This window comes from Mustela lutreola, chromosome 1 (assembly GCF_030435805.1).
Source record: "Mustela lutreola isolate mMusLut2 chromosome 1, mMusLut2.pri, whole genome shotgun sequence".
Taxonomy (NCBI): Eukaryota; Metazoa; Chordata; class Mammalia; order Carnivora; family Mustelidae; genus Mustela; species Mustela lutreola.
In genome coordinates, this window is record NC_081290.1 from 107,532 (window position 1) to 120,724 (window position 13,193).

Here is a 13,193-nt window from a genome sequence, read left to right on the forward strand (position 1 = left end):
ATAAATACTGATCATGAAATTAACTGTATGTTTATATCTATTTTGAAGCAAAAACAGAGTGGAAGAATGGACATTGCAATCAGCTGTCAGTCAACACTGCAGAGAAACTAATAGGCACTTAGAATTAACAGGCAGTGTTTCATTTCAACAACTAACATTTTATTTTTTACAGGTTTTATTTTTTAAAGGTTTTTTAAATTTATTTGAGAGAGAGAGAAGAGCAAGTGAGAGAGAACATGAGTGGGGGGGAGGGTCAGACGGAGAGGGTGAAGCAGGGTCCCGCTGAGCAGGGAGCCTTATGCAGGGCTGCTAGATTGATCCAGGACCCGGAGATCATGACCTGAATCAAAAACCGATGCTTGACTGACTGAGCCACCCAGGGGCCCCAACAACGAACTCTGTGACATCTCATTCACTGTACTGCTGACCCGTTTCTTGGCTGACAACCCACACTAACTTTGTTGACTTGGACATGATTACTTTGATTAAACAAGAAATCCCACAACAGAGAAGCATCTGTAAAACTTCATTGTCAAATGAGCCATCAAATCAATTAAAATGTCAACCTTAATGTTTGGCATTGATGTAGAGTACCTTTTAAATTATAATCCTAAATATTCTCAATAGACTCATTTCTTTAAAAGTTCTGTTGATGATTTGAAATTTAAACGTTATGAGTTCCCTAGTATGTGACAAAAGCCAACATTCAGCAGAGGAGTTCCCATTTGTGGAAGAGTTACTTCAGCCTTCAACGGGAAAACGGAGGCGGAAGGATTGACCAGAGGACCAGGTAAGGAAGATACAATTTTGGGAGGGAGTGGTGGCAACTTTTTGATTTTTGATTTTGCACAGGAAAGATAAATCAGACTGGGATTTCTTTTCAGTCTGCTTGCTACTCCTTATGTGATCTGAAGCAAGTTACTGACCTTCTTCACCTGTAGTTTCCTCATCAGCTAAGTGATACGTAACAAAACCTCCTTCATGTAAATAATTTTGCATGATGCAGCCACGGTTTAATAAATGGTGATTATGTTATTGATATTGATATTAATATTGATAGATTTTTGTCCATAAGGTAGAAACAAAGTGGAGAAGTTTTGTTCTTTTGACTGGGGCTTTCTCTGAGGGTAGGGTGGCCAGAGGGCTGTTAGGGGAGGACACTGCTCTGGGGAACACTTCTAAAATGGCAGGCTGGATTTTGGCTTCAATGGTAGCTGGTGAGCTGTCTGCTCCTCCCGATGGTGCAGAGAACGTCCCTAAAAAAGAATGTACTCTCAAGTTGACTCCCAGTCGCCTGGTCCGGTTGTCTTCCCACTCTCAAAGAATCCCTCAGTCTCTACTCTCATCTGGCTTCCTCCACCTCCACAATGCGGAGACACAGGTACTCTCCTTATCTACTGAGGAGTCTAGGACTAGGAGAACTAAACCCCAACAAGATCCCCCAACAACTAAATAGTGTTGCGGACAGAACTGTCTAACACCTGCTTTTATCACTTATATTTATTTCTTTACTTTTAAAGATTTCATTTATTCACTTGACAGACACAGCGAGAGAGGGAACACAGCAGGTGGACTGGGAGAGGGAGAAGCAGGTTTCCCACCCAGCAGGGAGCCCGACGCGGGGCTCGGTCCCAGGACCCTGCGACCACGACCTGAGCCGAAGGCAGACGCCCAATGACTGAGCCACCCAGATGCCCTTACCACTTATATTTAAAAGCAAAACTAATTTCATAGAAAATAGGTTTAGGCACAAGGCATATCACCTACTTTGTCACTGCTACGTGATAAGAAAAATGATTTGAAAAATAATGGGATATTTTATGAGTTTCGTCGCTGCTTTCTTAACATGGAGACTTCCTTTCTGTGATTTAGGGCTTCTTCACAATGCAATGAAGACCATTAGTCTGACGTGACCTTTTACCTTCTTTCCTGCCAGAACCACTCCTTCCTGCTCACTCACCGTGGGCCAGAATTAAATGCTAAGTCATCTCCTTTCAGAGGTTAGAGTACACAGTTACACACAAGTCTCCAATCCAGTCAAAAGTAAATCTCCCTCCAAAACAGTATATTTTCATCAGATTATGAGGCAGAGTTTGAAGGAAGAACTCTTGTCTCACTTCTACTCTTCCTTCAAGAACGGCCTCTCCCCGCCGTCCTGTGCTGTCTGCTAACCCTGTTGTTCACAAGCCGCATGTCCCATGCCATCCTTCCCCACACCAGCCACCAAAGACTGGAAATCAAGTTCTGCTCCTTCAAGGGCCTATTTATTAGAAAACTAAGAAATTATGGTGACAATATTGGATACCAAGAGATGAACACATTATTCTCAGAGAGCAGTGGCTCCAAAGGAGTGGACAGAAGTTAGGGGAAGAAAAAGGATTTTGCCCCCAGGGAACATCTGGCAATGCGTGGAGACTCTGTTGGCTGTCTTATTAGGAGTTTGCCACTATGATCTAGAGGGACATCTGACAATGCAGAAGACCCCTCTCAATGCACAATGACCTTTTGTCATTCAACCCAATGACAACCCATAAGACCCCTCTCAATGCATAATGACCCTTTGTCATTCAACCCAAAATGTCAGTAGTCCTGAGGCTGAAAATCCTATCTCTAAGAGATAATGTGCTTTGAGTAACAACTTTTGTTCCGTAATTTTGAGTTTTAATTGCAGGCACTGGTCAGTCTCAGAGTTGTGTTTCAGAGCAGGTAACCATCAATCACACCCTTGAGACAAATATTTACTTTCTATTCATATAAAACTAGTTCTATGCCTCAGACTGAAGACTCTAGCTAAGCAATTCTTGATCCTTTATTTAGTTGTGTTTTTTTAATCTTTATGCTTGAAGTATAAGTTTAACCAAAAAAATATAAGTTCAACAACAAAGAAAAAGATACCCATTGTCATATTTGCTTCAGATATTCTCTAAAGAAAAAAACTGGACACAGTTAAAGCCCATCTCCCATTCTTTCTCTTCCCGCCTAGAAAATAACCACATTTATTTTACACTTATTTACATATATCTACATAATTACATAATATGTTTATAGTAGTAATTTTAAATGTTTTTTACACTACACATTTTCTTTTCATGCAACATTAAAAACTGTGTACTTTGTTCTCTTCGTGTAAATCCCGCTAACGCTCACGTGCTGGTTGTCCTCCTGGTGAGTGACTGCATTGTCCCCACATTTTCTTTTCTTTTTTTTTTATTTTAATATAGCTCTCTGCAAGACAAAGTTTCTTTTTTAAGATTTTTATTTATTTATTTGACAGAGAGAGACATAGCGAGAGAGGGAACACAAGCAAGGGGCGAGGGAGAAGCAGGCTTTCCCCGAGCAGGGAGCCCAAACTGGGGCTCCATCCCAGGACCCTGGGATCATGACCTGAGCTGAAGGCAGAGGCTTAACGACTGAGCCCCCAGGTGCCCCGTCCCCACATTTTCACTATTTGTATGCACTTGTAGCGAGTTTCCTTACACACACATGCTGAGCATGTGGCTCGGTTTGAGATCTTAGGAGAAGTGGAAGTGAGGGGCTGTCAACGAAATTTCATGGAATATGAAAATTTCATGTCATAAATTTCATGTAACAAATATCATGGAATATTGCACTTAGAAATACAGATGACTGGGGCACCTGGGTGGCTCAGTGGGTCAAAGCCTCCGCCTTTGGTCATGATCCCAGGGTCCTGGGATAGAGCCCTGAGTGGGGCTCCCTGCTCAGCAGGGAGCCTGCTTCCCCACCCCCACCTCTCTCTGCCTGCTTGTGATCTCTCTCTGTCAAATAAATAAATAAAATCTCAAAAAAAAAGAAAGAAAGAAAGAAAGAAAAGAAACAGAGATGACTAATCCTGTAGGTTACAAATGAATGGCTGCAAAACGAACGAAACTTGGTCTTGAGAGAGCTGTATTAAGCGGTGAGGATAAAAATGTACGTTGTGCTAGAGAATCTTCTCAGACTCACCTGCTATTAAGTAATTTTTGTTCCTTCCAGAAACAAAAACCATACTCCTTATGTCCAGTAGAGCAGTATCAATAAATAAATAAATGTATCTATAGACCATGACTGAATCTAGGTTCAAATAAACCAATTATAAAAACATTTTTAAACTGTTAGGGGGATTTATATATGGACTGTGTATTAGATGATATTAAAAAGTTAAGTTTGAGTTAACCTAGTAGTGCTGTGGCTATTTTTCAAAATCCTTTTTTTAAAATGCATGAAAAGATATGAAATCTTATATTGCATTGACTATTTTAGCAAAAAATAAGAAGGCACAGGTGAATCAAGTGTGGCAAAATCTTGACAAATATTACCTGTATCAGGCTCATTATACTATTCTTCTGCTTTTGTGTGTGTTTGACAATTTTTATCATCATGGCTACCACCATTAGGCACACGATTTGTGAACAGAGGCAGACTAATAAAAGCAGATAGACATTTGGCAGTGATCAGGAAAATCTCGCTCTATAATCCTTCCATATCCTGTAACTGGATTATTTTTCTCTCTACAAGTAGCTAGACAAGTTCCAGTCTTTTATCAGCAAGATAACGCCATTAAATGCACTATACCACACATCTGTGAGGACAGCAGATACTGACTTGTATTCAGGGAGTTTGCATCAAGATGATCCTACTAAATCAACTTAAGTGATTTAAACAGACTATCAACCCCCCCCCCCATTCCCACCAACCAGCTGCCCAGCGGAGCACCTGGGTGGCTCAGTAGGTTAAGCAGCTACCTTCAGCTCAGGTCATTATCCTGGGGTCCTGGGACAGAGCCCCACTTTGGGCTCCTTGCTCAGTGGGGAATCTGCTTTTTCCTCTCCCTCTGCCTCTCCCCTACCCCCTCTCCCTCTCACACACATGCTCTCTCTCTACCAAATAAACAAATAAAATCTTAAAAAAAAAAAAAAAAAAAAAACAGCCTGCCCAAAACAAAATGAGTATTGAAAATGATACTCAAATTTCTGTCACAAAATATTATCCCTATTTTCTACAAATGAAAGAGATTCAGTATTGATGCAACCAATGTTACACCAGAATCAACATGGTTAATCAAGTCTCACAGAAAGAATTCCAAAAGTAAAATCAGAGCAAAATGTTAGGCAACCTGAATTCTCTCTGAATCGGTATAACATCCGAAGTTTCAGCACAGCATTTTGCCCTTTGTGTGTGTGGGGGGGGGGGGGGGGAGGTGGAGGAAGAGATTGGGACTTGGGACGGGACATAAGACATGCAGGGCAGGAGAGAAATTTAGTACGGGGAATTTCATTAACAATAGGCCATGTGACCCCAAATCCCTGCAGGTGGTGCCTGCGGGTGGGGGCAAAGGGGGGATCCTGAGGAGGCACTTCCCACGCAAACGTTGCTGAGTCGGACCAAGGGCACGTTGTAGAGGACAGCGCCTACATACCCGAGCCACGGCCTCTATTTATCTGTATTGTTTGTGACACCACCAGGACAAGGGCAAACTCAAGCCTTTCTTCCTGCCTGTTAACTTTTGGTCGGTAAGCATTCAACATGTCCTAGTAACATAATGCAGTTTACTGTGGAATTAGTGTCCAGTTCTGAAAATGGCGTAGTGAGTTACATTCATGATAAGCACGACCCTAACCCTGAGTCATTGAATTCCATTGCACAATCAATCCTTGAGATCAGTCAGGTACCCAAGGATGAGGCGGTGGCTCTTAACAGTCCATGGTCCCTTGCACGATTTACAACAGAGTGAGAGGAAAGTTGGTAAAATCTCAATCCACCATGTTCCTGGGTCTAACAGACGTGCCTGTCCCATGGCTGGAGCGGCGACGCCCATCGGCCAAACGAACGAGGGTAGAGGGTAACTACGTTCTGCACTGACATGGAGTGCTCAGAACACGGTTCCTTAAAGAGGGGAAGAAAGATGTATCTTCAATGTTGCAGTAACAATGAGGAAACATCCTTAAACCTGGAAGAAGGTGCAATAACAGGGCTTCTAGAAGAGACCTTGCTCGTGACCCTGTCTGAAGCTCACTCCGGAAAGCAAGTGGTTTTAACAGGGGCTCCGCAGCAGATGGCTGAAGACAGGAGACAGCGCTTCAGCCACAAAGACAGTGTTTCCCTCGGGTCAGCTTTCCTCTGGCTTGTGAATAAAAGCACAAAAGAAATAGAACCCAAGAGGGGTTTAACTGCAGAGAGAGGAGCTCAAAAAGTGTTTCCAAAACTCCTTCAGATACAAGAGTGGCCAAAGAAATTTTTGGTGCAGAAATTAACACAACTATTTTCCCTGCTTAGCCAATTTCTCCCTCTCTGTTTCCTGAACCTCTCGCCGGCTCAGGAGCGCTCCCACAGCTCCAGTGGCACCTGCTCTCCCGGGGCCCCTGGCCTGCCTGTGACACTTGCCTCAACCTCGACCGGCTTGGCGCCAACTGGGGTTCTTGCCCGCAGCCGCACAGAGACACGAGGCTCTGGAGGCAGAAGACTGTGGCGCCCAGCGCCCCGCACGCTTGTGTGTTTCTTCGGCCTCGGCCTATCCGTCGGGGAGGAAGTCGCTCCCTGCCTGCAGACTACAGACAGCAGGTGCACCAACAGGGCGCACAACCTGGGACAAGCCTGCCTGGGCAGGATGGAAACCAGGATGGGAGCAGAGGCGCACAGCAGAGACTGAAGCAGATCCCACGCAGTCCTTCGCTTATGGCCTACCTGGGCGTGCATCGCTGTGACCTGTCGGATGCCTGTCTCCTCATAGGAGGCGTAGCTTAGTGGTCTGCGGGGCTCATCAAACTCACAGGTAGCAAATGTTCAGTAACTGCCAATAGTCATTGCCTATTTCATGGCTAAAAGGGACAACTACTCTAAATAAAAGAAGATAAATTTAGGAGACTTCAGCCTTACTCTAAGCCATTATGATTTATATTTTCTCCTCTTGTTCACTTCCACTCTTTTCTGGAGGTATCATAGAAAAGACATGCATGGCAAAAAAACAAAAAAAGGAAGGAATCCAACAAGTGACACTATTCACTTCAGTACAGGCTAAAAAATCTAAGCTAATACTAAGGACACCCTCACCTACTGATTTTTAATCCTCTTAGCCTACCAAATTGAAACGCCTTTTGCATTAATTCATGGCCCAAGATGTGCACCACCACCACCCCAATCTATAGGACTCCACAGAATTTCACTCAAGATCAGTGACACCCCAAATCTCACCAAGTACAACAGAAAACCAGCAATAAAGTTCGTTGTCTCCTTAATCATAAGGATACACATTTAAAAATGTCCCTGGAAAAATTAAATATTAGTAGATCTGCTATGTCCAAGAGAAGTTATCTGACAACAAAAGGAATGTGTGTAGCCAGAAATCCCCAATCTTGGTAAAATGTTCCCAGTGATAATACCTGGTGTTAAAGTAAACACCAGAAAGGTCTACTAGTTGTTTCAATCCTTTGAACGTAACAATCCAATTACACAAAATGAGCAGATGTTTTCATTCAAATACTTTGTTTCCAAAATGCACTGTGGTATAATACAGTTTCTTCAGTTCCTCTCAGACAAGCCTCTGGAAGACAAATCCCTCCTAGTGAAGTGTTCGACCTCGTGATTATCTTTAATCTCAAATCAGATGGGCACAAAACTGGTCCTAAAAAAAAACCTTTACATTATTTTTGAAAAACATGTAAAGGCTTAGTCTTTTAATTAAATCAAATGACTTATTTATTCCTAATTTCATAGTCATCCCTTCCATAGAATTCTACTTTCCTATGAACCCCTGTCTTAAACAATTCTTAAAATTCTTACCCTCAGTAAAAGAGTTTATTGGAACAATAGCAAAATGCTAAAAGGCATAAGCACTAGAGAGTTCAGTGAATTAATTCACTTTTCAAAAAAACTGACCAGGGTCTTTACTGTAGGACTTTTCTGAGCCCTTGTTATTATGTAATGTATAATAACTATATTACCACATTACTCTGTAATGTTACTTTCTAAAAACAAGGTGTTGGGCGCCTGGGTGGCTCAGTGGGTTAAGCCGCTGCCTTCAGCTCAGGTCATGATCTCGGGGTCCTGGGATCGAGCCCCGCATCGGGCTCTCTGCTCAGCAGGGAGCCTGCTTCCCTCTCTCTCTCTCTGCCTGCCTCTCCATCTACTTGTGATTTCTCTCTGTCAAATAAATAAATAAAATATTTAAATAAAATAAAATAAATAAAAACAAGGTGTCACATGTGGTGGAATAATTATTTTTTTCACATAATACCAGTCAGCCTTTAGAAGGAAAGGGTTACCCTGAGGAACATTTTTGAGAACAAGTTAGAATAAGGTACTAATAAAAGCTCAAAAATAAGTTTGACTCTAAGATAGTCTAATTAGCATTTTTCTTAAATCATTAACTACATCTTTAAAAATTACAGGCAACCACCTTTAAATGTATACCTTTAGAAATGCCCTATAAGAACACAAAGATGAACTAGCACACTATTACCTCCTACACAGTGAAAACTCATTCAAAACTTAGCCAGTGGCTCTTTTGCCTAAAGAACAAAAGCATGAGTGGTCCAAGGCCTATAGATGCACTTTCTGCATATGCCAAGTTCAAACTGGGTAGATGTAAATTTATCCAGTTTGGATGCGTTAACCGTCATAAATGAAAAAGAAGACTTACCGACAGAAGCTGAGCTTTTAAGACCCGACTCCTTTGGGACTCCTTTTTCAATTCGGATTGTGGCCCACTGTTTAAAAACAAGTAGTGTTGTTAGTGTAAACGGGTCCATAGACACAAGGTAAGATACTCGAACCTTACTTACACACAAATGGAATTAAACGGTAAACCCGGCACTCTCTGAATTACAGACGCCCTTGTAAACCTCTGAGGTAGCGGTAATCCGAGGCTCAAGCACAGCCCTATATTCATCACTGATTATGCTCTAATCAAATGAGCACAAGATCGTGTTTACCCTATTGAAACCCCTCACACACCTGGGACCCCCAACAAGGACTCCGTGAAAGCACAGGTTATGGCATCAAGTCTGAGTTCAAGGTACTTAATCCTTCTAGGACTCAGTTTCCTCATCTGTAAAATGAGGACAATAGTTCCTATTCCTCAGGGTTGCCATGAGGATCGAAGGAGATGAACGCTCCCCCTCGTGAATACCTACTGAACACAGGAGCCGAAGAATAACTATTGTTTTCATAACAAATAAGGCATTCCGGGGCTAGACACCTCAGAGAGACCTGACTGCCTGCATCAGCAATCGGCTTGTGGAAGGGGGCTGTCCACACTTGGGGAACCGGAAAGGAAGTGGGGAAACAGCAAAGCCATCCCCCAATCAGCTGGTCACTTGCCCCTATTGAGATGCACAGGAAATGATGTGGAACCACAGGTTTGCAAGAACTTACGAACAGGAAAAATCAATTCCCATTTTTGTTTTCAGTGTACACAGGAATATAAAGAAATAGACCAAGATGTGATTTGTTATTTTCTCCTTTGTACTTTTCCTATGCATTTCCAAAATTATCCACCATGAACATCAGTGTTCAGAGACCACAAGTGAACTCTGTTGATAGCATCCCAGAAAATGCCAATGGCTATTTTTCCAGTTTAGAAAAGGAATGGTTAAAATTATTAAAATATGTCGATGATTACAATTCCAGCAGCTAACATTGTCTAAACTGAGTGATTGGAGAGGAAGTGGGAAATCGTGATCATTATAAGTAGGACTTCAGTGCCCTTGAAGGAGCAAAAAGAATTTTTCAAAAATATAGTGGCCAAAAACCAGGTATTGCTAGACTCACAAAGAATTAAACAGATTTTTTTAAATGCAAATAAATAAGACAATGAAGGACAAGGACTAAATAACCTAAAACATATACCTGGCGGTCAAGGGGAAGGGCATGACCTGAGTACATCAGGATCCCGCACAACATCCCAAAGAGCCAAGTAGGAACATGTTATTTGCGCTTAGAGAACCGCCTATAAATAGACACATAATCTTCCTGGCTTCAAGTGGCAAGTCACAAATGATAATAAGACTCAATCTTAATCCGATCGAGCCTTTTTCCTTCTATGGTGATTGAATGCAGGAGTTCTCAAACTCTAGATATACCTCTCATCTCCTCTCCTCTCGATAGACGTGAAGGTTTATTTCCATAGTTTTTACTTTAAAGCTTTTAGTACCTATTGTCATTTATAATTAGACCAAAAAGAGAATTAAAATAAAATTGTGTCATAACCAAACATTTGTTATCTTGGAGCTCACTTTTTTTCTTGCGGCCAGGCGATTTTATTTTTTATATAAGCAGCAATGACGTTAGATTAGGACAATTATTCCATGCTCAAGTGATGGAAAAAACTGATATTTTGAGGCTGTTATGGGCTGAATTGTGTCTCCTCCCAAAATTCGGAAATGCAGATTCCGAAAATTCAACACGGAACCCTTCCCAGTCCTCAGAGTGTGACTGCATTTGGAAACAAGGCCTTTTTTTAAAAGGTGACAAAGTTAAAATGAGGCCTTTAGGATGTGCCCTAAGCTAACACGACTGATGTCCTTCTAAGAAGAGGAAATTTAACAAACAGAAGCACCAGGGATTTGCACGCAGAGAGGAAAGATCGTGTGAAGGCAGCCGTCTGCAAGCCGAAGAAAGAGGTCCCAGAAGAAACCAAACCTGCCTACACCTTCATCTGGGACTTCCAGCCTCCAGAACTGTGAGAAAATAAATTTCCATTGTCTAAGGCACGCAATCTGTGGTATTTTGTGATGGCGGCCCTGGCAGACTAATACAGGGGTGTGCATCCTACAGCGTGATGTGCTACAGGGCTCCACGTTCCGTCATCGGGCAAGCGTCAGAAGGCACACCTGCTCCTCAGTCGGTAGCTCCAAGGTCTGTCCTACAAAATGCAGTTACAGTGTCCAAGACTAGCAAAGTTTCAGGTTGGAGGAGAAGTCACTTAAGCCAAAGGAAATGTGTGGTAGAGAACCACTTTCTCCATGGGCTTACTCCCCAGGGAAGGTGGAAAGCACCAGGCTTTGCAGCCGGACACTGCGAGCGAGTTCTGGCTCTGCAATCCCAGGCCGGGCTCATCTCAGAGGGGAGAGTTTTCACTTCTTGGGACCTTGGTTTCATCATCCCTAAACCAGCAACAGTACCAAGATAAAAGATTAAAGAAGGTGATCTGTCCAATGACTGCCACACAACGACCACAAAGTGGAAAATGTTGGCTTCCTCCTCCCTCCTCACACCTTACAGTTTATTTAACTTCCAAAATGATCACTTTTTTCCAGAAAAATTGCATTGCATCTTCCAATAAACAACTCTGTCGCTTCTACCATGCCAACTGACCAGGTAGCCCAGAGAGAGGGATGGGGAATATCTCTTCAGAAGTTCTAAGCTTCTTCTAGAGGTTATCTCAGAAAACATCTGCCTCCAGGAAACATGAAAAATGCAGTTCTGTCCTCAAGAAGATCCTGAAGTAGGACGGTGGCTTTTAACAACCCCATTGTTACTCCCAGATTACTTCCCACCCACCCCCAAAAAGAAAAGTTGAAAGATACTTCCCATTGGGTTCTCACTCTACTTTACTTTAAGAATCCTCTTGGGGGTGCCTGGGGGGGCTCAGTGGGTTAAAGCTTCTGCCTTCAGCTCAGGTCATGATCCCAGGGTCCTGGGATCGAGCCCCACATTGGCTTTCTGCTCAGCAGGGAGCCTGCTTCCTCCTCTCTCTCTGCCTGCCTCTCTGCCTACTTGTGATCTCTGTCAAATAAATAAATAAAATATTAAAAAAATAATAATAATAAAAATCCTCTTGGGAAACAAAAAGCAGCTGATTCTAATTCACACACAAAAAGTGTTAGGTACGATTTTAAGGTAACTTCCTTTTTATTCATGTATTCATTTATTTGTTTTTAAAGTAGGCTCCACACCCACTGTGGAGTCCAGTATGGGAACTCGTGACCCTGAGATTAAGACCTAAGCCGAAATCAAGACTCACACTGGGCTTGAACTCACAGCCCTGAGTTAAAGAGCTGAGCTGAGATCAAGAGTTAAACACTTAACTGACTGAGCCACCCACATACCCCTCAGTCTGACTTTTAAAGCTTAGATCAAAAGCTTGCAAAAATGTGACATTGTCACCTAGATAATAACAACTTTAAGTTCTTACGCTAAAAAGACATTTAAAAATTAGCTAAAAAGAGAAAAGGAGACGATGAAAATTATATAAAAATTCAAATATAAGGTTTATCCAAATAACAGCAGGCCACCATCCGTAGCATAAAACAGTTTCTCGACAGACCTGTCGTCTTGGCAGAGTAAGAACTCGGGCTCTAGATTCAGATTAAAATCCCAATTCTATCACCAACAGCTGTATGCTGCTATCCGGATGACTTAACTCTGTGAATAACCATTCCCTCACCTGTCGGCGGGAGTAACACAGCCTCTGTCAGAGAGCTGTGCAATTAAGCACACCGCCTGGGCAGCTTTTCTTTATTACTTTCTGTCATCAACAGTCATGGCCTTCTAATACGCTTATTGTATCTCCAACAGCAGCAATAATGCCTGAGTATTAGAGTAACAGAGGGGTTAGAACCACCGGACATGATATGCCTTTAAAAGAAGATGAAATCTAATTGGTGGATGGAGGCAAGTGTAAAGGGAAAGAATAATAATTAAAAGGCAAAAATAGTCTGCTCTGACTAAGTATACGGACTCATCAAAGATCTGAAGGTAGGTTACTTAGCCACATAGGAGCAAAAGCAAAAACAAACAAAAAAACAAAAACAAAACCAAAGAGTGTTCCAATTCAGGCAGCACGGAGATTGGAGGACCTCCGGCGAATCGGTGCTTTCCTCGGCCTCCCCCACACAGGCACGCCCTGCCTCTCACTGCCCTGCCTTCTTCTCTACTGATCCTTTACTGATACTCTCTTCCCACCTCAACTTCCCTGTAATCATGAGCCTTGGGCCAACGCATAGCAGTCCACCACCTTCAGCCCCGTCAGCTTCTGTGGTTGGAAACGGCTTTTTTTTTTTTAACCTTAAATCCATGTTCCTGTTTAAAATAAACATGAAAACTTCACACACACACACACACACCCTCCCAGAGATTCCAACGTGTATCCAAACGCTCCACCCTCTCCACATCCCCACCCCAAAGTTTTACTGTTCATGGTTTGAATTCCTAAAACAATTTTCCCAATACGAAGTTGCAATAATGCTGTATAAACT

General features: G+C 42.5%; 1 protein-coding gene across 4 annotated transcripts in view; it reads right to left on the reverse strand.

Moving 5' to 3' along the window:
* GPAT3 (glycerol-3-phosphate acyltransferase 3) overlaps positions 1 to 13,193 on the reverse strand; it is an 84,719-nt gene that overhangs the window by 41,856 nt on the left and 29,670 nt on the right. For all 4 annotated transcript variants that reach the window (XM_059144191.1, XM_059144114.1, XM_059144029.1 and 1 more), the window contains exon 3: positions 8,636 to 8,702. In XM_059144191.1, coding sequence (XP_059000174.1) covers positions 8,636 to 8,702 — 67 coding nt within the window. The remainder of the gene's footprint in view (positions 1 to 8,635; positions 8,703 to 13,193) is intronic.